This window comes from Lissotriton vulgaris, chromosome 11 (genome assembly GCF_964263255.1).
Source record: "Lissotriton vulgaris chromosome 11, aLisVul1.2, whole genome shotgun sequence".
Classification (NCBI taxonomy): Eukaryota; Metazoa; Chordata; class Amphibia; order Caudata; family Salamandridae; genus Lissotriton; species Lissotriton vulgaris.
Window position 1 is genome coordinate 1,001,284,848 of NC_141699.1, and position 27,260 is coordinate 1,001,312,107.

Genomic DNA, 27,260 nt, shown 5'->3' on the forward strand with positions numbered 1-27,260 from the left:
GTTCCTCCTTTCACCAGAAGCTCTCGACTTCTTAGTGGACTTCTCCTGCCACGGTCTTCTAGTGGTACTGCCATCCTGTACTACATGGGCTATCTCTCCCTATGTCATTCTGTCCCTCTTTTCAGCAGAGGCTGTCCTTTTCTCAACCAGTCACTCATTTCACCTCAGTCTTTCAGTCTCTCAGGGTGAGGATGGGGATGGAAGAAAGACTTGAGGGTCCACCAGGGAGGAATAAAATTATAACATTTGTGAACCTACATCATTCCAGTGCAGAGAAGCAAGGTGACTGCCCGCCTTCACCAGCTGGCAACTCATTGTGCCAGTGCAACGAGGCAGGGTGACCGGCTGCCTTCAGCAAATGGCATATCATCGTGCCAGTGCAGTGAAGCAGAGTGACTAGCTGCCTTCAGCAGCTGGTGCAGGGTGGCTGGCTGCCTCACACACACACAACCACAAGTGCACACACACAATCACGCACACACACACACACACACACAAGCACCCACACACACAAGCACCCACACACACAAGCACCCACACACACAAGCACCCACACACACAAGCACACACACACACACACAAGCACACACACACACACACAAGCACCCACACACACTCAACCACACATTCAACCACACATTCAACCACACATTCAACCACACATTCAACCACACATTCAACCACACATTCAACCACACGCGCAACCACACACACAAACACACACACACACGCAACCACACACACACATAACCACACACACACGCAACCACACACACACAACCACACGCACACACAATTGCAACATCAGTGCACACTTTCACCAGGCACAGACACCACCAGCCGTCAGTGCACGCTTCCACTAGGCAAGAACACCACCAGACGTCGGTGCACGCTTTCACCAGGCGCTCACACACACCACCACCAGCCGTCAGTGCAAGCTTTCACCAGGCACACACACACCACCAGCCGTCAGTGCACGCTTTCACCAGGCACACACCACCAGCCGTCAGTGCACGCTTTCACCAGGCACACACACCACCAGCCATCAGTGCACGCTTCAACCAGGCACACACACCACCAGCCAGCAGTGCACAATGTCTACAGGCACACACACCACCAGCCATCAGTGCACAATTTCTACAGGCACACACACACCACCAGCCATCAGTGCACATATCAATTGTTAATGCATCCACAATTAACCATTGTAGCAATCTCAGTATGGCGCACATTACTTTTAAACATATTCATCTAAAGCGCATCATGCCACCATTGCAAAAAAATTTAAAAAAAAAAATTTTTGCCCTACAATTTATAGACTTTTGTTGCAATTGGTGTTGCAATATTTAGCAATGGCAATAGCTCAAACTTAATGCGAGACCTATTGCATTGCAAATGCTTGTTTATTTTTATTTACAAGAAAGCTTGAAGCATTTTTACCTTGGCCCTCCCATGCACCCCAATGCCTAGCACCCACTGAACCAAAAAACAATGCTACATGGTCAACCTTCAGCATATACTCGGAAGAAGAAATTGGCAAACTGCTCAGCACCCTGAAACCATCCAATCACCTCACGGACCCCCTCCCTGCCTCCGCAGTAAAAGACTTTACCCCTTTCCTTCTCCCTCTCTGGACTAAAATTATCAACAGCTCTCTCCAACAAGGCAGCATACCTGACTCCCTCAAAGTTGGCCAGGTCACACCTCTACTAAAGAAACCTACAGCCGACCCCTCGGATCTCAACAATTACCGTCCCATCACCAATATCCCCACTCTCGCCAAACTGCTGGAAAAATGCGCACAACTACAATTGTCTAAACACATTGAGCAATTCGATCTCCTCAACCCTCACCAGTCAGGCTTCCGAGCAGGACACAGCACAGAAACTGCTATGACTCACATAATTGACGACGCACTTCAAATGCTAGACCAAAACGACACCTGCCTCCTCATCCTTCTTGATCTCTCCTCAGCATTCGACACCGTCAAACATGAGAATCTACTAGAACTACTAAACACAAGAATGGGCCTATCTGGAACTGTCCTCAAGTGGTTCACTTCCTTTCTTCACAACAGGTCGCAAAAATTCAAGAGCAACAACCTGATGTCCTCGCCAATACCTGTAACGCTAGGCGTCCCCCAAGGATCTTCTCTATCCCCAACTTTGTTCAACCTAGTCATGGAGCCTCTCACCACCTTGCTACAAGCATCCAATGTACGCTTTCACATGTACGCTGATGACACCCAACTTTACCTCAAGTTACAATCACCCAATGACATCCTGCTCCTGAACTCAACGATCAGTTGCACCCAATCCTGGCTTGCCGATAACCACCTCAAACTCAATGCCCTGAAAACAGAGTTCCTTCTGATCTCACCTCCAGCTAAGATATCAACCACTCAACATTGGCTTAAACTCCTAACCGCACTCAATGTCCAACCCACCATCGTGGACTCAGCAAAATCTTTAGGCATAACACTCGACACTAATCTCAACATGCAGCAACATATCAGCAAGGCAACAAAGGGAGCGAACTTCCAGATCAATACTCTGAGGAAACTCAAACCCTACCTCCCGGCCAAAGACTTCCAAACTGCAGTACAAGCACTAGTCATCCCACAAATTGAATACGGCAGCACCACCCTCTGCGGACTCCCCCTAACTACTATCGCACCACTAAAAGCTTCTCTAAAGGCTGCAGCGAGACTCATCACTGGGTCAAAAAAGTACTCCCACATTACCCCTGACCTGAAATCCCTGAATTGGCTGCCTTTTGAAGGCAGAATACAGCTGAAAATCGCCTGCATGACACACAAGGCGGTACACCTAAACTCACCCGGCTACCTCGCTCAGAAGTTGACAATCTCTGGGGGAATTAGAAACACGAGAGGCACAAACAATCTCCTGCTAAAACCTCGAAGATTCCGGAAGGAAAAAACATACAAGCGCTCCTTCTCAGGAATGGCGCCTAGGATCTGGAACTCACTCCCTCCCGAAACCAGGCTGATCTCCTCCACTACACTCTTTAAAAAAGAAGTAAAAGCTATCCTCATGGCTAAATACACTTGAGCTACTATTTCGAATCCTATTAACACCTTGCACCGTTCTGTATTACATGTTTGACTCTTGACTTATTTGTATGAGTTGTTTTATCATCCACATGAGTGGTTGTGTCACTTAGTAGTACTATTATACTGTGATTTATTGAGTTACTCGTCTGAATATGCTCCCCCTTGCACCCTTCTATGTAAAGCTTGATTTGCCTGTTTGACTTTGCTCCCTCATGTACCCGTCTATGTAAAGCGCTCTGATATCTGTGAAGATCTTGTTTGCGCTATATAAAACTCTTTAAATAAATAAATAAATAAACCCATCACCTCCGTACTTGTCACACTAGAAAACGAGTGAAACTTTAACCCATCTGTCTTATTGGCATGTAAAGGAGGATGTTTTATTTTTTAATATATTTTAAACGCTCGTAAAAAAGTGATACACGCTGTTGTACGAAGGCACAAACCGCTTTGGCATGGTGTGAAAAATAATGATGGACTGGGATGCAGCCCGATTAATTGCTATTGGCTGAGATTAATTCAAACATTCGATCCATCACTTTTTGTAGACAGTACAGAAAACCCAAAGCAGATATGGAGAGTAGCGTAAATCTCTCTCATGGTGACAGGCAACTCTGCCTAGTATATTAAGTAGGTCTGCAAATTTTGTAAAAGGACATACAATTACCTGCGATTCATTTCAGGTGTTCTTAAAGTGGACCATCATCAGAAGTTTTAACTTGATCCTACGACCCATCCAGGTCCAAAAGCATTCTTGGTTGGCAGCACTACCGAACCAGGACCTTCAAAAATGAATAATTTTGCTGACGAGATTAGTTATAATCACCTGAAAGGCCTAGGTATATTTGGTAAGGGAGTTGCTCTCATAAGTACCGGGACAGGCCACGAACCAAAGATTTACTGGATGCTGATTCCCCCCTGACTTCTCTGAGAGAAGATGGCACAGAAGAAGGGAACATTAGAGAGGGTGTATGCCGGTAATTGAAGGCCTCTTCTATTCTAGAAATAGGAGGCACTGGCTTACCTGTTGGAAGTTTTTTTGGTTTTTTTTTGGTTTTGTTACCAGTGGTTACTATGTAGTATCCTTTCTGAGGAAGTTTGACCAAGGCCAATATTACTGTTGTCCTTAGAACTATGTTGCTTCCTTTAGAATATTTGCTCTCCAGAGGCAGCAAAGCTCAATCGGCTCAAGTTCCAGCTATTGAGATTTAAAGAAAATATCTTCTTTCAGTAACATGGTACGCCACTAGGTGGTTATGTCATGCACTCAGTCTAGAGATTCCCCAAAAGTGTACAGGGCTCAGTGTAAACCCAGAGTGCTCTATTCCTGATAGAGTGGGCAAGCGGCCTTAGGCCTAACACAGAGGAGTATAAGACATGTATTGCACCACATTGACCAATAAGGGGCACACTTCTCAGAAAGAAGATCCACACCAATTTAATACATATAAGCTTTGTTTTAGTTTTATTTTAAGACCAAGATCTTTGCAATAAGGTAAGTATGTTTTGCAAAACTCGACACAGTGCAATTTTTAAAGAATTCAATAATATCCTATGGAGTAAAACAATAATGCGGTTATACAGGTAAGAATCCGACTTAGTTTAGTCTTCGGGACCAAAGGTTAGCAAGGGGTAATGGGCAGGTGAGTACTAAAACTGCACCACCAGTGGTACAGGAGGATCCGGGTGCAGAGGTCAAAATCGGAGTTCAGCCCTATGCTTTTCATTTGAGACAGGGGTGCTGGAAGCCACACTGCTTGCAGGTAGGTCATTCGTTTGCAGGGGTGAAGTTTGGGGGGTTATAGCCAACACGGGGGAGAGGGCGGCACAGGGCAGCCGGGTGCAGGGTGCAAATTCAGCGTCTGGCACTCGTTGGTTCAGCTCACCAAGGACTTCGGGTGCAGGGGTGTCTTTAGATGTCAGATTCTTCCTACTGGGGCGGGCGTGGCCAGGGGGAGATTCTGGATTCAGGCTGCAGGCATCATGGAGTCCAGGAGGGGTCAGCCAATGCTGGACTTGAGGTCCGGATCGCTGGGGAACCTGTTCTGGGTCGGTGTTCCACCTGGACATGGGCCGGAAGCATCTGGTGCAGAATGGGCAGGACTCTCGGATCTGAAGGACACTGGAGTCCTTTATGTAGGTTTCTTTGGAACACAGCCACTGTCCTTTGGAGTCTCTGGTCTTTGTCGCAGAGCAGGCAGTCTTCCTCTCGTTCTAGAAAACGCTGGTTGCAGGACAGGCCGGTAGGGCTGGGGAAAAGTCAGTAGTCCTCTTCAGGCTTTGTTGCATAGCATCTTCTTCGTCCTCCTTAGGTCGGCAGGGAACTCGTTTTAAGGTCTGAGGGAGCCTCTTAAATACTAGATTTAGGGGGTGTTTGAAGGGAGTAACAGGTAGGGCGAATACACCCTGTATTATTCCACCCTCCTGTGGAAGGGGGTCATAGTCCTAGCACGGATTGGAGGAGTCCTCTTATCGGCAAGGTGGAGGAGACTGAGAAGTGTGCATAACTTTGTCTCCTCCACCTCGGTGGAATTGGAAAAGCTGGGCGCACCTCCTAGTCTTTCTAAGGTTTCATGCTGGTTTTCCCGCTCAAAGTGGGGGTGCAAGCGGGGGCTGCCATCTGCTGCTTGCAGCAGAGGCTGGGGGTTGCATTACAAAGGCAGCAGACTTTTGAAGCTTCCACTCTGAGCACTCTGCCCATCCTGGGTGAGGTGTGACACGCACGCCCAGGATGTGCATTATTTCCGATCCCAGAGAGCAGAGGCTCCCCACCCGGGAGTCCAGAAACAGGTCTGTGTGCGGCCAGCTGCCTAAAACCAGTGAGTCAACACACCAGGGTTAGTAGGTTTTCACAGGGCACTTCTGAGGTGCCCTCTGGGTACATGGTTCAATAAATCCCACACTGGTATCAGTGTGAGTTTGAGTGGAGCAGTTTGGTACCAAACACTCCTGGGTTTAGTAAAGCCATCATTGTGGTGCTGTAGAACTTGTTGTCAAGTTCCCAGCCTGTGTACTCTCTATGGCTTCCCTGGCACTTACAATATTAAGGATTAGACCCTAATAATGTTGGGGCATGCCTCCTTATGCAGAAATATATGCTGTAATATATACTGTGCACACTGCTGTAGGGCTGGTAAGGCCTGCTAGAGAGGTCTTACCTTTATCTTGGGCAGTGCTAGTGGGCATGGCACACAGGCAGTGTGCCATATCGCCTTTGTTGTTTTTTCTGCACCAGGCCATGCATGCTGCAGTGGCAGTCTGCATGGACTGGGTGAGGGGCCCTATGGAGCCCCGCTTCAGTCCCAATGCCCTGGGTACCCATCTACCTTTTACAAGGGACTTAGAGGGCCTGAAAGACCAAACGTGGATCAATTTTAGGGAAAGAACACTAGACAGCAGGGACCCAGTACTCTACAGTCAAAGTTGCATCCCAACCAGGCACAAAGTGGAGGGAGGTACTGCAACAAAACCCAATTTTCTCACCTTTAGCAATCAAGGAAAGATGCTGAAGTTTTCCTGAGCTTGGACTGCCAGATAACATGTCTTTGTCCTTACTTCAAGGTGGATAACAAAGCTGCTCCCAGTAGTATGCAGAGGGGGGACTAAAGATGCAATGAAGATTAATGAAGCGCCACAAGAACAGGACCTGGTGGTGGTCCAAGTTGTTCTCTTTTCTAAAGTACCATATGGATTTGAGATCAGTAAAAGCACTGAGATGGGGGATTTATCCTTGGCATCATGTATCATCCAACACACATCTGCTTCAGCCAAATCCTAACCTATCCTGGAAATGCTGGATAGCTGCTATCCTTACTCTTGCCAGTGAGTCAGAGTCAGAGTTTGAATAATTAAAGGTGTCCTTATTGCAACTCTTCAAAGATGAATCACCTTCACAAATCTGAGTCTGTCGCTCGTTCGTTTGCTTGTTTATTGATTCCCAGATTTGGAGTCATTGTCTCTTCGGCTCTGATGGCTTTTATGAATAAGAACCGTTGATTTCTAATTTTAGAGCTGCAAAGGCTTTGGGGCTAACACCAGAATCTTTTCTCCTGAATAAGACTGGGAAGGACCTGAATTTGCTGCCCTTGGAACACTGATTTAAGAGGCGAGACGAAACCGTGCTTCTCTAATGAACACAGATGAATGACCACATTTAGGCCTTCAAAACAAAAGTGGGTTGGGCACCTCGCAATGACTGCACTTCATACCCCGAGGCAGGGCCTCTTAGGAATTATTTTCTGCCAACACATTAGGAAATCTTCTGATACACAGATTGAATGCATACATGTGACTGTTTTTATAGCACAAACTTAGCAAGGCGTAGTGGAGCATTTCACAGGCCAGCAGAAAACATTATGACCCCAAATGATTGTTTAGAGAAGAGTTAAGGGCGCAAACGGGAAATTCCTCTTTCTTAGGTGTCTGTATGTAGTGCCATTTGAAAACACATGTCTTCAGTTCTTAAATTAGAGGAAGGTTGTGTCAGTTCTGAAGATTTCAGGGAAGTGGTTCCATGTTCCTGAAGCTTTGATAGAGAAGGCCTACATATACAAGCTGAAGAGCAGGAGTATCCTAGATTGACAAAAATTCTGAAACTCTCCAGCCAAAAGGAGGTGTTTGTTTGTCATTTCGGACTCTATGCTACTGTGTTATGAGAGGCCCTGTCCAGTCTCAATGGCGAACAAAATGGAGGCAAAGAAGTTTACGTTTTTCCCAATGACCAGACTTTCCTTAGCGTGCACTGTGAGCCAGGAAATCTGGTCAGTGAAGAAAAATGTATTTCTGAACCTGCCACTTGATTTTAAGTCCAAGTAATTCAACTCATTGAGGCAGATTTTTGAGTCTGGCCTTTATAGCTATAAGTGCAATGTGTCTTCCTGTAACTTGTGAAAATCATGGCTTTAGGATTTCTGCCTGACTCTTTGTTGCAGGCATTTAGTACACTGACTTCCAATGGTCTGGAGCAGCGGTGCGGTCCAAGAATGTTGAAACTGTGGCAACGTTTTAGGATATACTTGTGTATTTATGTACAATGAACATAAATGCAACAAATGCATGCAGCGAATAGGTTTCCTGGAAATCTGGGGCTCCTGCCCTACATTGGACACAGCTGCCCTGTAAGCTTTTAAAGTATAGCCCCCAGACTTGCGTGGACATTGTTGATATATAATTATCTTTTGTAGTGCTCAGGTAGAGCTTACAAGGGTTAACACAAGTTTTCTATCTAAAATGTTAGATGTGCTGTTTGGGGGAAACTTTTCAGGTGTACAAAACACATCCGTACCAATATCCGAATGCCTTTGCTCTCTGTTTTCGTCCCACTTTTGGCTGGTGCAGATGCATTCAGCCCACTATCACTGTGAAAGCTGTATGTGCTCACAGTACGCCTTTCCAGCAGATAACTCTTGCCTTAATTTCTTACACTTATGGGGTACAGTAGAGTGTCTTAATGTAGTGGAAGGAATTAATATTTGCTGTTCCTGAGAGCTTCTCCCTTTGCTCTAACCACTCCGCCTCTCTCTGCTTCCTATCCTTCTCCCACATTTAGAAGTTGTGCAATAAGAAGTGCACTCTTTTTTTTCCCCAAAATGTTTCATATGCCAGGTTAATCTCAAACACTAAAATGGAGTCTATGCAAATTCTCTAAAAGGGAGGAAGGCTTGCTTCCCATTTTGGATTCAAGCTTTGTATTCCTTGAAAAGGAAGAATTTATTATCTACATCTTCGAGATATGGGCATCATAGAATGAATGGTGTTCTTAGATATCCAGGATTAGTACTTTTAGATCCTGATCATGACGTTCCTCCATTTTGTGGGGATTATTAGATTCTGCCAGTTTGCAGTGTTCTTCTTGGGCTCATCCTCACCACATGAGTGCTGTATCAAGTTTTTCTCCGTTTTGGATGTACACGTCAGGAAGAGGAGGATCCAGATATTTCTACACCAACAACTGTCTACTAAAACCTATTTCTTCAGCATTGATAAAGACACATGTTTGTTGCAGACTTGCTGGCAACTGCTCCTTTTTATGCACTACTGATTTTACAAACTATTCGATCGTTCCCATGAATCTTTTCCAGTAGAGAATGACTGTGTTAAAGGCTGTGCTTTTATATTGGAAAATTGAGTGTAGCACGTTTCACAGCAGATTAACATTTATCATTTACTATCAGTGCTTGCAGCCATATCTTTCATGTTCTTGGTTCTGCTGGTCAGACTGGACACCCAGAAGACGAAGGAAAGCAGCATTGCTATTATTTCTTCACTTTTTGACATTAAAGCTTTGTGTCTTGTTAATTGGCACAATTAACAAATCATGTATTTTTCTGAACGTCTCACGCTGACTGCAAGACTAAGCACATGAAACTTGGTTGGATTGTAATAAGTATTTTCTTAACTTGTCTTTAGACTGTGTGACCTTTTTCTATAGCTTTAGGCCTGTAAGGTTATAGAAGTAGACACAGAGTCCCTTATGAAATAACCTTTTAACATTATTAAGTATTTCCTACATCTCGATAATCATGTTACATCTGTGATGCCTGTGCTTTCATCCTGTTGCATTATAGCTTGTGCACATGCAAAACAAAGAAAATACCATTTTGCTGTTTTTATCTGCCAATGGTGCGCAAGTGTTTTGATAGGGGGGCTGTCAGTGGGGAAAGATCACAGGAGTTGGTAAGAGCCAAGGGATTGTCAGTGATTTTAGTGTAAAGGCTATTGAGCAGTCGGCCAATAAATTCAACAAAAGTAATCACAGTCGAATTTGTGTTGTTTTGTGATAAATGTATTTTGATGTTATTCTTTTTAATGTCAACTCATCTGAAATTGGTGGGATGTTGGGCTCGGTAGCCATTGGCTCTTTCAAAGGATGATACCACGTTATTTTTTATTGTTGTGATTTAGATGCACAACGTCAATTCCTTTTGCCAAGTTCAGAATAGTTGAATGATACTGTGATCTTGAGCCGTAATATTGAGTCGTTTTAATACAATAAATTGCAATGTATGTTTTAATCCATGTTTGTGTAAGTGATTGTCTTGTTATACATTTTATACTGGAACAATCCATTACAAGTTTAAATATAGCTTCTTAGAATACTCCATTCATTTTCCTTTGTAAAATAACATGTTTTTTTTGCAGCTAGGTTGAAAGCTGCGCTCCATCCAACTGTAACAAGACTGTTTTATAAGTGTGTATTAAAAAATTGAATCATACCAAAAAACTTAAAGAAAATGTTATTAGTCGCCAAACTTAGTATAGCGTGCTGTTTCTTTTGGAAATGCGTACCCCGTCCTCCGAGCGCTTACTGTAACTCCATTGTTATATAAAATCTAGTTGGTAAAGGGGGTTTTCTTTTGTGGTGTTCATTCAATAAGGTTGATATTTTTGAGAGATTCTTTGATCCTTCTCTCTAGGTTGGTTACCCAAATGTTGGTAAAAGCTCAACTATCAACACAATCCTTGGGAATAAGAAGGTCTCCGTGTCTGCCACACCAGGACACACAAAGCACTTCCAGGTGTGTAACTTTTCCTTTTCTCCTGTGCAAATGAACACCGGTTTAAATATTGTTGATCTTACCTTTACAGTAAATAATGTGCCCGCGTAGTCTTCTTTTTGTGTTCACTGTCATCTGCCTACTTCTACTTTTCAGCGCGTGGACACGCCGGTGTGCGTAATCGCAGCGCTTTACAAATGTCCCAATAATAATAATAATAATAATAATCAGGGACTTCCTGCATGAAGTGGTGGTGGTTTTTGGGTGAACTTTCATTATTCGTTCTACAAAAAGATATTGTGTTCAATGTTTTAATTTCTCACCTGTGCACCGATGGCAAGGAGAACTGTTCTTATTTAATTTCGTTATACATATGATGCGACTTCCAGTTACAAAATAATGCTTTTAAATTTGGAAGATTGCAGTTTCAGATGCACTACAGTCAAAAACAAATCAGATGGGATATTGCTTTGTTTTTATAACATTTATGTAAAGGAAATGTGCTAATTAAAATTGATGTGCACCTTTCACTTGGTTGTAATTGAAAGAACTGTTATCAGGCTTGGATTGTATACTTGGTGGAATTATTCGAAGCAAATTGGGCAAAGGATCCCATTTGCCATTGAGCTCTGAGACTGAGTGCTGCATTCTTTTGGGGTGCAGGGGATGGCAGTTGGGTGGCACATGTTAGAGGTTGGAAGATGACAGCAGCCACATGCACACAATGTGAGAAAGGTATATATTCGGAGACAGAGTTTCACAGAGCTTCCACATCTAAAAACACTGGCCTGCTGAGCTGTTTTCACTAAAATGTGGGCACATGCATTGGAAGCGTAAGCCATCTGTCACATGACAAAATGGCTTTAAAACAATTTCACTTAAATTAGCTTTGTACGGAACTTTGAAAGAAAAAACGAAGTGGCACCGAGCTGAATAAAATGAGCATCTGCAAGAAAAGATATTTTACAATTATAAGTGAATAAAGGAAGTTACGGGTACTTTTCCACTCCTAAAGCAGCGGCACATGCATATACTTACTTTGTTGTAATTGAAACTGGTTGTAAGAGATGGATTGGTGCCTCGTTTCCGAGCAGGATGCCTCCTCCTTATACCTTGATTAGATATCTAAAAAAAAGCCTCTGGCACAAATAAAGGAATCTGCTTTTCCCTCCAATGGCTGAGGTGATTGAAAACCTATTTCTTTAACCCATCAACATTTCACTCACCTTTTCCTGCAGACAAATTCCCTGAATTACTTCTGATAATCGCTTCTCTGTATTTTCTTTACTCAGGGTTGCATGCACCTGTTCTGCTTACGTTTTGAACAATTCTAATTTGCCGATATTCTTCCTCCCTAAAATTAAAGGTCTGCTTCAGTTCTGCAATTACTAAGGACCTCTGTAATCTTAAAAAGCTTGCAACGATATACGAGTTAGCCTGACAAACGTATTGTATTTTATTATACCCATAGCCCGCTGCCGTGGGCTATACCGATTGTTAAAGGCTCTGAACCAGAGTCTATAACGAGTGCCTATAACGAGGGAGATGCCCTCCATTTCAGAGGCTTCTGCTGTAAGAGATTGAATGACTTTGACAGTGTGTTATAGTGTGAGTCAGCCTAACTTTACTGTTCCATAAATCAAACTGTAATGTGTTTAATTTTCATGCCTAGCCATAGGTTTCAATTCGGAGTAAGGCAGAGAAAAATTACTGCCTGGTTCAGAGTGGGCAAGTGTTTCCACATCCAGTTTTTTAGGTCGAGCCTAGAGCGGCGCGCATACGTTGCTCTGCAAGACTTCTTGTAGGGGGCTTCAGAAAGCTCACCACATGCTGCTCGTATGTGTGTGGCCTATTGCTTGTGGTTACCCGCACAGCGCCATGTGTCTTGAATTATCGTCCCCAGATGCGTGCGCGATAATACAAAACACATGGCTCACTGTTTACACCTAATGTGATCAAACCTAGCATCATGTTACAACAAACTTGTTTTACTGGCTTTAACAGTGCTTATATGCAGAGATATTTAAAAAGGAAATGAGCGGATTAACCACTAAAAAAGCAGCTTCTAATCGTGCCATTGCAGAGCACTGTAGCACCAGTTTTCGCAAAGTTGTTTCAAGCAGACAACTCTTTTGGCCAAGTCTCTGAAAATTCCTTGTGTGAAATGACCGCAATCTCGTTAAATATTTTTTAACCTCATGCGCGCTAGCGGAATTCCGCTCGCACGCTGAGATTTTTCAAAATGCATGTTACGTGACGAGCTGGGCTCGTCATCAGCGTGCGAGGAGGCTACGCCATGACGAGCCCAGCTCGTCATCAGCGTGGAACCAGCTTCAGGAAGAGCTTCATCCTGACTATTGATACTTTTTTTGTTATTATTAATTTTTTATTTTGACGGAGGGTACATACAAACAAGCACTGGCATAGCCAATAGGTCTCGCCTTTGGGACCTTATAAGTGTTTAGTTATCCAGCGCAATATCCTTGGTACAACAACATCAACTGTTGCATGGCTAAACACTTATAAGGTCCCAAAGGCGAGACCTATTGGCTATGCCAATGCTTGTTTCAGGTTTGGTTGTATTGTGCATGATTTTCCTAACAAGTATGTATGCCAGGGAAAATCGCAGAAGGCTTTGGTTGCAGCAGGCGCAAGCCTCATTCCCTGGGTTTTTTTTTTCGGGGGGGTGGGCTAACTCATACAACCCATCTACCTTCATTCACATACATGTATCATCTGCTCAGACCTGGTGGTAATTGTATACATTAACACCCTATGGAATTGTTAATTTCATGTGGTTTTCCGATGTAAAAATCCGCCATACACTATTATTCCTCATTTCATGGGGTTTTCCTTGTTATTGCATAGTACTGATGCCGATTTATTGCATGATGATAGTACAATGGCATGCAATTTATTTTATATATCTTTTTACTGTTGTCTCTGTACAATGCAACTTGTCGTCTGGCCCTAAGTGGGTAGTTTCAATTTTGTTTAGGTCATACCTCCATTTAAACTCATTGCCACGTTTAACCTATTTAAGTAGAAAATGGTTCTATCTCTGGCAATCGCAAGGATAAGGTATTTTAGCGAGCAAAAGCCATGTCTCTCAATTCATTCACTCTTTTTCAATATGCTTTGTTCTTATTCTTTCAAAGGAATAGCTGCCGTTCTCTGATGCATATTGCCATTAAGTAACAGATCTTGTCAGTCTGTCCATTGCCGCTTTGTTCCTAACTTATTAGTAGATGGATTACCAACTTGCAAAATTGTTAATATTCAGAAATGTTCCAAATAATGTTGAAGCCCATGGAAAAAAGAGTGCATAATAAACAGTTGGTAGGATACGTTCTCATGTTCCTTTTGAGCTTATTTTTCTCCACCTGTTGTATTAGCTGGGTGGTTGTGCTTTTTTATAGAAAGGGTATGTTTTTGGAGGCAGTCCCAAATTGGTTGACGTATTGCATGAACTAAAGAAATTAGGGACAAAACCAAAGAAATTGTTTACTTTGACGACAAACTTGAAATAGTTTTTATAAGTAATTAACACTATAGGGAATCTTTGCAGTATAACATAATGCTCATCGTTTAAACTCCGCATAACCACCATGCCAAGTGGACTCTCACATTATGACACAGCATTGTTTTGTCACCATGGTTTTTTATCAAGAATATTTCAGTTTGACTACTAGAAAAATAACCTCAACGAGCTTGAAATTACAAGAAGTTTTTAGTAGCTGTCCTCTGGGAAGATAATCAAAGTAGTCTAACTCCTAGTTTTGGATAATAGTTGTTACTGACTGTTCATTGACATGGCCAGTCGCCTCTGCAGAACATGCTATTGCAATAGGAAATGCAAAGTCTACAAAGAGCATGTACGAAATACATTATCTAATGGTTGAGGTAACCAATTTCTTTTATTTTTTAGACTGGTCGTGTTCCATGAAAACTTGTTTCATGAAACTGGATAAAATATATATTGAAGCCTTTTCTTTTTTTTTTAATCTTAATTTTCAGACGCTGTATGTGGAACCTGGTCTGTGCCTTTGTGACTGTCCTGGTCTAGTGATGCCATCTTTTGTAGCCACAAAAGCGGAAATGATTTGCAGTGGGATTTTGCCGATTGACCAAATGAGAGATCATATTCCACCCATTTCACTTATATCCTTTGTCATTGATCCACTCCAATAAGTGACTGCAACTCTGTACTACTCACAACATGCAGTTGTTACATGTTCTAAGAATGCACAGATAGTATTTGTCATAACTGTTCATCACTGAATACCTGAAAATCCCTAGTTAATATTTACTGAGTGAACTTGAAGTAAGAGAATAGCACTAGGTGTGGGAGAACACAGGTTGCCAGTTACTATTTAATTTATTGTATTCTAATTTAATTTATTTAGCGCTTAACATCCCGGTCAATTGGTGAAGCATTTTATGGAAAATAGCATGATACCCCAGAACTTGTGTAACTGGTTAATTTATTTGTTTTTGGTTAGTGAATGTGTTCGCCATCACAGACATTACCACAGACTGCTTGTTAGATGTCTTTGTTCTCCTGTTTCGTCCTCAATGCTTTGCATGTTAAAGGTCCTCTGTGTCTCCCAGGTGACCTAGAGTTGAATGCAGTTTTAATCTCTGGTTTTTATTCATCAGACAGTATTTTTAATGTGTAGAGCAGTACACAAAAAGGGAATGGTAGACACCAAACATGCCAGGCCCACTCTATCCCTAAGGGCCATGCTTAGAGACTCCTTCTGCTATAACACTATAACTGGGTTTAACACACATTAATAGTTTTATGGGTAATGTGTGAAAGTACATGAATAAACTGTACTGCATATTAGTGGCTCTTTGCTACATCTTTCATGTATTACTTGGAACCATCGGAAAATGTGTTAATACTGACAAAACCAGAACTGGCTTTCCTTGACTAACTAAACGTTTGTCAGCGTATCCCACGGCACGTTTTGGAATCAACATATGGCATTAATATCATAAGGCCCAGAGAGGATGAAGACCCTGACCGTGCACCGACCTCTGAGGAGTTTCTGACCTCTTATGGCTGTAAGCGGATAGGCAACTCTTTAAATAATATGAAATAAGTATTGATTTTTGGGGTCTTGGGGTTGTCATAGCTGATCCTTTTTTGTGAATTAGAGAGGGTTCCGTCAATTTATTAAAACCAACTGATGCTGAATGTGATTTAAGAACGAATTTACAGGGCATGGGAATTGAGTAGTCACAAGTTGTCATTTGGAGGACTACCCTAATTACCTCAAACTGATTAATACTTTGAAGTCCTTTATAAAGTGCAGAATAGGTAGCTGACAGTGCAAGCGTGCACCCTTTCATTCCAATTTCAGTACTTATAGATAGTAAAACTTCATACTAGAGATTGGAAAAGAAGAAAAAGAAATCATAAAACTTTAGCTCAATTGTCAGTTTGATTGAACTTTTTAACTATTTAGATGTTTTTACCCCCAATGACAAGGCCATTTTTTAGGCCTCAGCCTGGCGAAAGCAGTGCATGCGCTGCGCTGCTCTGCCATGCAGAGGCTTCTTGGAATCGATACGATTCCAGAAGCCTCGTCCCAGCTCCGCCTTAAGTTTTGATTCGTGCGCGTTGTTTTGCCTCACAAATTATGCCAAAGGCAGTGCAATGATTGCACTGAAGGCATGTCAATCCCTCCTTGTTGCCACCCTGTCTCCTTTTATCCACGCCCGGAGAGATTGGATCTCTTACCGGCGGCAGTACACACACTCCTTCATTAGGCGGTGTGCACTTTTTTCTTCACTTTTTTGCGCCAACAAGCCTCGGAGCACTGAAGCAGCTTTGTTCCCAAGCATCGTGCCTTACTTTTTCCAAGTTTCTTTACCGAACGCTTCAGGATTCACCGACCTACAGATCCCCCTCCCCTTAGCTTTGCCGGAGGCCAGCACTCCCAGTTAAGGCGGCGGAGGCAGCTGCGGGGGAACCCAGGCTCCTCGCTGTCTTCTGTTCCTGAGGAGTTCCACTTTTAAATGACACCCGCTGCTGCTGTGCGTGCCCGAGAACCCGGGGAACTCACTAACCACCCCCAGATATGTAAACAGAACAAAGATCGGCACACTCATGTCAGCTTCTGTCGCCGGTGCCCCCACAGCACAACCGGTCAGGGTGCGTAGCAATCATCGGAGGGTTCGACGCATCGCGCCGCACAAAGGACCAGTTGCTTTGAAAAAGTCTGTTCTCAGGTCTGTCCCCGGCCTTCTGTGCCGCCTGCAGTATGTTCCAAACTCGCCTGCCCGTGAAAGCTTGACAAGCAGAGAAGCGTCTCTCTTTCAATGAGCAGGCTTATTTACCTGTCAATCTCAGGCCCACTTTCTGCATTCTGCAGCTGTGCACTTTGCTAAAGTTGCAATAGAAATTTCCATAAGCTCCCTGCTGTCCGACTAGGCAATTTGTTCATTCAGGTTAATAAAAAAACGAAATTGCATTTTTTTTTTTTGGTTCTGAGCTGCCAGTTGACCTGGTTATGGCAAGCTTAGTGAGAATGAGAGGGAGAAGCAAAGCTTACCACAAGGAAACTATGTATCATCTGCACTCTGAGTGGCAGCCTCCCTCCCCCTCCCTTCACCCCTGCGTGAGCGAGCAAAAGCTACCTCCTTCACAGACTTTAGGAATGCAAAGGGAGGACTTCAAGGGGCCTAGTCAGACAAGCCTTTCTCGATCAATTAGCTTGCAGCCATTACTTGCGACCCGGGGTCTCCCAGCATAAGAGTGTACTGGGTGTGCCTTCAGGGGGGCATCAGGCAAAAATACATTACACAAACATTTTGTAAACAAGACCTATCAGAGGGTCTGGGTGCTGCAGTGTCTCCACTCAGGAGTCAGTCCTGTTCCGCTGTTAATTAATGCACCCTATTTTTGAAGTGTCAGCAGGCTTGGGTTTGCAACCTTTCAAAGCGTGGGGGACACCCTACTCTATGCCTAGAAGTCTCTCTCACATTCTCTCCAAGCCTCTTATTGCCATTTCATATTTCTTTGATTCTGCAGTTTATAGCCCTCGCACAGACTCCTTTTGTTTTAACTCGTGAGCCTTTTTTGCATCTCATGACCGCTCTGAATGCAGTGATAAGCTTATATGGGACAGCAGTCATTGGGTTCTCACCCTGTGCCCTCCCAAACATGGGCACCAGCCTAAAAAGAAAAGGTTGGGGATACTAGCAGGCCACGACATCGAAGGCGGTCATCCTTCATTATTAGTCAGAGCCACAGAAATATTAAAAATAATACGCCAATGTAAGAAGACTGCGCAAGTGCTTCTTTTAATCAAAAAATGTATTACTCATTGTTGTTTTTTTTTACGAACAAGCCCAAGACCATGAGAAATAAACGCCTTATCCAATGCCGTCATTTATCAGACTTTGCAAATACTCTGTATTAAAATTTACCTGCACGCCAACTGATATGTTCTGCTTGCAATATGTGACCTTACAATATAAAAATGTACGCTCACAAGAAAGCCAGATTGGCTTCTCCATGCATGCATCAAAGATTCAATAATGACGTATATACTTGTTACTCCTTAGTGTATCCCACTTGATGTTCAATATGACCGAAACATTTTTTTTTTTAAATATTCCATGTAGTATGGACGAAATTACTTCAGTGTCCATCATCCTGTTGCTCTCCATCAGAGGTTACAAATTTCAAACACCTACGCCTTGCCTCACATGCGCCGATTACATAATAGCCCCGGTAGTAAACTCATGTAGGTGGTAATAACAAACTTACCTTGATTTTTCATTTTAAATCCATTAGAGATCTGGCAATAAAGACCCAGCGGTGCCTTTGGCTGTGCCCAGTACTACATCAGCACACACACACACACACACGAAGAAACTCAGAATCACTAGTTATTTGCAGTATATGTCATGCAAATGATATAATGCGATTTCCCTAGTTATAACCATAGTTGCTGCTTCTGCTGGCTGTGTCCACTAAGGAAAACAAAAAGGTGGTGGGTGAAATATTTGAATTAATCTTGGAACATTTGAATTAATCTTGCCCACTAGTAATTACCAGGTCACATCCCAGTTAATTGTTTTTTGGCCAGTATATCAAAGATCAGAAAAAGACCTTTGCAGTGTGTTAACTAATGGAGGTTTCAAAATGTACAATAGTACGTTTCCTACTGATTAAAGTAACTTGCATTTATTTTTTATTTAAGCTGTGCATCATTTTATAAGTGTTTACCTAAAGCTGAAAGAGACTGAAAAAAGTTAATGAATATTTTGTCTTTTTAGCCATGCCTTTGACCGCGCAGTCACTCAACCCACCCCGATTTGCACGCATCACAGATCTCATAACATTATGTATGCATTTCGACCACTACCTAGATTCAGTACACATACTTTGATAAGGATAATGAAGAGCAGCAAACAAATCTGCAATGATGAAAAAAGAGCCAATGACAAAAAGATGCTGGTGTCATAAAAATTAAACCATTACTTTATGAGCTCCTCGCCCTGGCTTTAGATCAGACTACAGAAAATGGCTTTAAGATCTTCCTCCATCTAGAACTGGCTATTTATGGTCTTGTCTGGCACGTTGTTAAAAACAGAGGCCATCATGATAGATGGACCTGAGCCCCCTGAAAATGGATGTGCCCTGAGAGCCATCCAATCAGTGAAAACCTTAGACTTAAGCAAGATCAGGACCTCTCTCTTGCTAAACCTTAGAAGGATGGGGAGTGACTGTTTATCAACTGAAATTGTTAGGCAGCTAAAAGTCCTCTATGCCGCTCTCATCATATCTAACAATTGTGTACATCACAGTGAAATATGAAAGTGCAATTTACTTGTATGATAGGAGAAAATGACCGAGCAGGTGAAAACACAAACGGCGACCAGTGTGCCAAAATGCCCCATGTTTTACTCAATCCCCCTACCCTCTACAGAGAGTTTGTGGCACACGGATTAAATGTTATTGAAAATCCTGTTTCATCACAGTGGCTCACAATTCTTACTGAATAGGCTGCATCCTAATGTTTATGTAGTACTTTCTTCGGAAAACACAGATGGGCACACAGGTTTTCTCTTATGTGACTTATGTCTTTGGAATGGACTCAGAAGTAAAATCTGAGTTAATGGGACCGTTAAGCCTTTCGTAAATTGGTGAAGGGCCTTCTAAAAAAAACAATCTGCTATGCCAAGCCATCACGAATTGCGAGCGGGCGCCTATTTTGGCTAAATATTGCAATCATGTCATGATCTATCTCTCCCAAGCAACCATTAGAGTGCCTGAAAGAGTCCAGTTTGAAAACAAACTTGGTGCTGTTTCACCACTTCCAAATCCCCTGTGCAGCTGCAGGAATTTAGCGAAGCATCTCTGCTGTGAAAGGTCGTTCCGGGGTCCTTAAAGCAGTGGTCAACTTGTAAAAGACTACGTGTCGGTGCCCAAATGTTTACACTACACAATGTTGGGGATTACAAATAGCAAAGATCACTCGTCTTGATTTTGCCTCGTAGTTCTTCCATCCACCTTCCGAAACTCCCTGTCCCTTTATTTCGCTCTTAAAAGATCTTTTTCCTCCCTGTTTTCTGACTTAGTCATTGATTTTCCAAATTTCTATTCCTCTTTATTTCCCCCTTTCTTTCCCCCAATTGTGTTTTCTTTGCTCTTGCTCAGGGTCGAAGTTGGATGAGCAAAAACAAGTGCTGGTCCCAAAAAAAAGCATTGAAAATGCAATAGGTCTCGGCTTTGATTAAGTTAAAGCCATTTGCATTGCTAATGGTATTTTATAGCAAAGCAAGTGGCTTTAACTTAATAAAAGGCGAGACATATAGCATTTTTAATGCTGGTTACGTTTGCAGTTTGATCTTTAAAAAGTATCTGTCCTAAACTGTATCAAACTTGTATTCTCTTTCCATCAAGATGGTATTGTAGCTATACCCTGAATTATAGATTTGCTTTAAGCTTTAATCAGCAATTAGCCATAAAGTACAATTATGTTTAATGCCAATATGTTTATGAAAGTAGATATCTTTGTTCTATAAATAGCATTATCAAAATGTGTATATGTTCACAAAATCTCAAGTTTTGTAAGAGCTGAGTTGAAAAAACATTTTTTCTATTCTATAATTCTGCTGAAATTTCTCAGTTATGAATTTTGTACAGTTTCCACATGGCTGCTAATACTTGGTGAAATGTGTACAAAAATGGTAGGAGAACCAGTGAATGTGTACATTTCTAAAAATGCCCCAAAACTAAAAATAAAGAAGGGTTTAATTTGGGTAAAGTGTCCAAATTTATGTTTCTGATTCATCTCACAATCATAAAGGAAACTGAAAAGTTATTGAAAAATGTCTGACCCTTTACAATGATTACTTGAAAGATATTACTTAAGTATCTCTATGAAACCAATGTCTTTCTTTGTTCCCTCAATGAACACACTCAATTTTCATAGTTTTTTCAAGGGGCATGGAATAACCAGACCCAGCAACCAAGCCAATGCAATCTACTGTTTCCACCGTACTTCATTTTGAAAATTAATTTCTAATTCCAAATCAAGTCACCAAAGCAAAATATACACTATTGCATGGTGCATAGGTTTTCTAGTTAAGGGTTATGCTATTTTTTCCATTTTCCTGAATCGGAATGTCAATTGCGTCATGTACAGTGGGAGATTTTTTGTTTAAAAAAAAATATATATGCATTAGAAAACCAGATTTTATAAATGTAACTTTATGTAAAGATACTCGTGTACCAAAATTGAAAAACTCCAAGAATTATTGAAAAATTAAAGATCCAGAATTATCAAAGTAGACTTGATTTCCCTCAGACTTGAAATATCGTCCTGAATCTGTGTGGTACGCCCACACCTATTCACCCTGGGACTGGAAAGGCTGTCCCTGTTCAAAGCAGTGGGGGCAGGCAGTGGATTTGCTGCTCCACAGCACACTTTGGGAGAAAACACGAAGGGTCCCAAGGACGGTGTGCCAGGCCACGCTGCAGATATACGGTCCGTGCAGAAAGGGATTCTCTATCTGTGTTATTACAGTCTGCACTCCTTCACTAGAAACCAGGTCTTAGAGGCCACCATGAGGGTGGGTGCATATTTTACCTCGCTCATCATTGTGAAGACTGATATTTTCCTTAGTGTCTGGGCTGGCACCATGTTTCCATACTTTGCTATCTGGAGCGAAAGCTCTAAAAGAGTGTTTTTCTTTTTTAAGTAATACATTGCACAGTGACAATCTTTTACAACAGTACCTGGTAAAAATGTGCACCGGCACAAACTAGAGCAGCGCGTCCTTACTGTAATCTTGCCCAGAGGACTAATTGATTTTTTTTAGCTAGTCCGTATCAAGCCTCTTCCCCACCCTCTTTGGGGGTGAATTCATACCTACAGCCAGGGATCACAAAAATATCCTGCACGTCTATTTGGAACTTTGCTTCCATGTCAGTGCGTATTGGAGTAAATCCTTCTGTATGGCTCCCCCACAGTCTGGAACTGAAAGGCATTGTTTTGTGGTGGAAGAGAAGAGATGTAAGAGAGGTGGAGTTGCATTCTTTTGAAAGAATCCCTAGTAGTCTAGTGCAAGTAGATGCAGGACATAGCAGTCTAACAAATATCCTGGGTAGTGCTAGACAACAGGGGAAATCTTCCCATCTCTTCTGGTACTAGGTGGATGAGTTAACTGGTGATCTAGTAAGCTAGGTGACCACATTGTTCCTGGAGTACCATAGTTATGTATGATGCCGAACCAAAGCAAGGTTAATCAATTTATTTGCTGGTCTTGCTCTGCCACCGATGAATTCCAGTTGTCAAACTGCTCATCATGCATGTGGTTTCAGTGCCACATACTTAAACAAGGGTTTTATTTAGAGTTTGGCAGACAAACTATTCTGTCATAAGCATGGCGGTTATCCTATCCGCTGTGTTACAAGTGCATTATAGCATTTAACACTTGTAATACGGTGGGCGGGTATTCAACCAGATTTAGACATTTTGTCTGCCAAACTCTTAAAAAGGCGCTATGTTCTTTAATTTCGGTACCAACTTGAAAATTATGAAGTTATAGTTTGTGCTTCTGAAAGTAATTTGGCAGTCTTTTGTTTACAGACATGAGAGGATATATGACTGCTCACGGCCAACCAGATCAGCCACGGTCTGCTCGATATGTATTGAAGGACTATGTCATTGTAAGTAGTCCTTATTTATTAAATATTTATATGTTTTCTTGAATATGTTTCAGTATGAACGAATATCAATATTGTATGTAGAACTGCTTCATTAGTTAAAATGCTTACATGCTAAAGTGGGTCAATTTACGACTACTCATTTAAGCAGTTTGTGCATAGGTATATATTTGAACATCTAGTGATTGTGGTGTAAGGAATTTCTGTTTTTGATACAGAGAAATGAATATAAGTAGCAAAGTCTGCTCTTATAAGTTTTCTCACAGAGTAATGCTTTGGTGTCTGTGGATCTTCAGTACTTTCTGCTTTAACCCTAGACCTAACGGCCCCCAGGTGAGGAATACCTTCCTAGACAACCAGCCATGGCATTCCAGTGCTGAATTAACAAGTAGCCATTTGTCCCTTTGTTGTGTCCTCCCTCCCCTCCGTGATCTTGATGATCAGACAGTTGTTGTTCACCACACCGTGCTTAAAGGAGTCTGCCAAATCAAGGCATAGGAGAACTCAGCTGAGCTTGTTTTCCTCTAATTGCCTACTGACAGACATAGTTTGGGCTATGCTAAATTGTGCCTGTATAAACACTTCTCTTTTCTGGGTTAAGGTCAATATTTAATGACCTGTAAGGATAGTTGTCAGTATAATCAAGAAACTCTCTATTGATGGGGCAAAAGACTGTCTATTTAGCTCCATAAGTATATGGATTCGATCAAAAGTAGTTGATCTAACCTCCACCCCCACCCCTTTCGCAAATAAAAAGTACTATGTCTCCATTGCTTCCACACCTTCCAAAAAGTATAACCACTCATGCAAGATCCTGCTCTCAAAGCAGTTTTTTTATTTAAAAAGTTTTATATAGTGCGAACAAGATCCCGAGGGATATCAGAGCGCTTTACAATAGGATGGAAGGAAGACATAAATACAAACTTGTCATCACGTAGGAGTAAAAGGACAAAGAAAACCGGATTAATCGCCGATTCAAGGACAATTTCACAATGGAGGGTGATAGAATAAAACCGGTATAAGCGGGCAAAGAAGGTGGTCACAGTCTGAGGTAAAGAGGAGCAGAAACAAATGCTGGCACAATGGACGTAGGAAACAGTGTCTTCGAACAGATGAGCCTAGCCCAATTAGGGTAGGAATTTATTCATAAGGAATCTTTTGGCTCCCAATTTGAATGCCGTCGTTGAGAAGATTTTGCGTACTTCCTGTGGAAGAGAGTTCCATATCTTTGGGCAGCGCCTGAGAAGACTCTGTGACAAGTTCTCTTTTTGCTGAAGATGTGTGATTTTAAGATCTGTTATCCTTTGCATTCCTTTTCCCTACTCCAAGTGAACTTGTTCTTTCTTCTGAACTGCAGCTCTTGTTACAGGTTAGTATGTGGTGTTTACTGTACCCCCCACCCATCCAAACCATTCTCTCCTGCACACCAATACTACCCCACACAAAATGTGCTTCATAGCATCTCCCACTCCTACCTAATCACTGCCTTATCTCACATCACCCAGAAGGTGAGATGGGCCTGGTGTTTTCTGCATGTCATTTATCGGTTTATTTTTCTTACATGTTTATCTTCCAAAACCGGACCTGGTCAGTTCTACAAATCCAAAGGAGTAGATGTGGAATATTAATGGTCGCTAAACAAATTCGGATGGAGTGTGTGGGGCTTTTATCAAGGAGTGGAATGCACTGTGAAGCACTGACTCCGGTTTAAAATAAACCAAGCCTCTAGGTCCTTCAAAAGCGAAGTTGTACATTTTGGGCCTTTGTGAATATTGTGAAGTTTTGGGTTTGCTGCTTTCGTTGCTCTACGAAACATTTTTTCATCAGTGTGACATAATTTGATCGGGATACCAAATTATTATTTACTCTAAGCATAGCCATCTTGAAAAGTAATTGCATAATTTTCTTTGCAGGTTTACATTTAGCTAAGCTTTACTGTGGACATAATGTATGCAGAATTTCTCGTTGTTGTTTCCTGATGTTTTATATGCACAATGTAGGTAGATATATCCAACCTTGTGCAGTTGGAAGTTACTGGCTATTATCCTGTCTGTACACTGTAGTTTGCGACTGCAGTCACAGAGCCACCAAAACTAATGTATTGTATTTGGATAACTGAGATACTGTGGGTGCTGGACTCACCAAGGGTAGTGGAGGCTTACTGATTGGGGACATAGCTACTCAATGACATTGTAAATGAAAGATTAGTTAAATATATGATGAAGAGCTGGCAATGCTAACCGCTTCTGATGCTGCGGTATATAACATATTTCTATGATAGTTTTCTGAATTACATTAAACCCCTTTCCTCCTAATTTAGTCAGGGATACAAACGTGTTAACAGAGAAATACATTGTAGCATAATAACTAATAACTGGCCATCCAATACAAATGCCTCGGTCTCTGGTTGCAGACTTGACATCTCCATGAGCTATAGACTTACTGGCCGGTTTGTAAAATAGTCTAAATATTTAGTATTCCAAAACAACAAAGGTCTCAGCAAGTAAAGAGGTAAATATAGGGCTCCCAGATTCTCTGTGCCCAGATTATTGGGGTCACCAGGAATTTGAAACTTTATGTCCAGTCGGGACACAGTCAGAAATGAAATTGTTTTCAGTGGATTGGCTTTGGGACACCAAGCCTTGCAAAGTTCGGCCTCCATATATCTAAAATGAGCTGTCACAATTCAAAGTTTCTGTTAGTGGAGCATTCACTGGGAGAGAATGCTCGATGGATTGCAGAGAACTCTGTTTTCAGCTGACCACAGATTTAAATTTTTCCTTGAGTCGTACTGGGTGAAGGTGAAAAAAATAGTTCTTGAATCAGGACAGTCTGCCACAGCCATCAGAGTATCACCCAATAGCAGGGATGAAGGATCTTCTAAAGATATAGGGCAAGCAGTTACCAGTACCGGAGGTGGGTGGGCACACACTGCCTCACATCCCAGCACTCAGTTTGCCCTGATGCATAATAGTAAATGCAGTGAATGATAACATTTACTTCGGTGACAGGCTTAGGTTTTTCACCCTGGTTGGTGCAGCCAGTGCTGTGTATCTCTGGACACGTGTTTCAGGATAGTTGTCCTTCAGTAGAGAGCAGCACATTATTTTTTCGGGTGCTGGAAATGTTGCCCAAAGTTTTCTCAGGTCTCCGTACCACTCACTGGGTGTTGGTGCATCAACCAGAGCTAGTCAGCTCATAAGCTGAAGGAAGGCATTTCAAACAAGAGGAGGGTGGGCGCACACTGCCTCACATCCCAGCACTCCATTTGCCCCAATGCATCATAGTAAATGTAGTGCATGATAACACTTACTTCGGAGACCGGCTTAAGTTTTTCACCCTTGTTGGTGCAGCCAGTGCTGTGTATCTCTAGACACGTTACTAGTACAGGCTCGCCACAGAAGCAGATAGGAAAACATCCTTGAGGCGACATGATCTCTAGTACAGGCTGCAAAGATCATATGACTCTTGGATGGTTCATTCTATTTAAGTGATACTTCGCGTATATGTTCAGTCTGCTGCGCCATGCATACGTTTTTCAGTCAGAATGGATATCTCTCCCTCTTGGTCAGTCTGAGTGGATATGGTTGTCCAGGGCATAGGCATTTCCCATCCCTGGTAAGGGCAGTCACCAACAAAGGTTTTCTGCCTGTCAAACCTCTCCTAACATTAGTGTGAACAGTCTAGACCTCCAGAAGAAATGTATGGGCTATTGGCTAGATGGAAAGGGGGGGGCAGTATTTACCACACTTTAAAGACACAGAAGCAAGGCTGTGTCAATTTGGTTCAAAATAGAAGGAAGCGAGGCATGCATATTGTTAAACTGTGATTAAAGTACTTGGGCATCTTTCTGTTATTAGCGCACATCTGCTACCAGGCATGTAACCGTAAACCTAAGTATGGTTTGTAGTTTGCTTATGTATTTTTTTCTGTATGATGACGTATGTGACAGATGAAGTGGATCCAGTGCCATACTAGGGGTATGAGTAATACATGGGCTACTCAAGATTGTTAAGATCCTATGAGAAGGAAATACACCAAGCCTTGCAAATGGCAAAGAAAATGTGCACCACATTGAAAATAAACATAAATTCAAATGGTAAAAGTTGTTTGCGTGTCTGAAATCCAGCTTCAAGGTTTTCTTTTAAGGCTCGTTTCTAAGACTTTTTCAAAATTCATGGTTTATATTTTTAACGTTTACATTTCTGACTATAAGTACTGCGAACAGTTTCAATTGCATATCCTTTTCATTGTTATTGTTCTAGGGTAAACTCTCGTACTGTCATCCTCCACCTGGAATAGATGCATCTGATTTTCAGCTCCAACATGAAAGGCTTTCTGAGTGCAAAAGCATCCAGAAGACCACGAAATTGAAGCCAAAAGGAAACGAGAAAGCGAAACAAATTGAAAATGTTGTTGACAAAACCTTTTTCCATCAGGTAAGGAATAGTGATGCAAAAGTGTGTTCTCAGAATTGACCTTGCATATAGTTTTCTGC

General features: G+C 42.1%; 1 protein-coding gene across 1 annotated transcript in view; it reads left to right on the forward strand.

The window, feature by feature from the left end:
• The window catches only part of LSG1 (large 60S subunit nuclear export GTPase 1), a 126,170-nt gene that overhangs the window by 81,301 nt on the left and 17,609 nt on the right, over window positions 1-27,260 (forward strand). Inside the window, exons 9-13 of the mRNA XM_086944287.1 lie at window positions 10,489-10,590; window positions 14,587-14,730; window positions 15,516-15,639; window positions 22,686-22,765; window positions 27,028-27,201. Of these exons, the coding sequence (XP_086800413.1) occupies window positions 10,489-10,590; window positions 14,587-14,730; window positions 15,516-15,639; window positions 22,686-22,765; window positions 27,028-27,201 (624 nt within the window). The remainder of the gene's footprint in view (window positions 1-10,488; window positions 10,591-14,586; window positions 14,731-15,515; window positions 15,640-22,685; window positions 22,766-27,027; window positions 27,202-27,260) is intronic.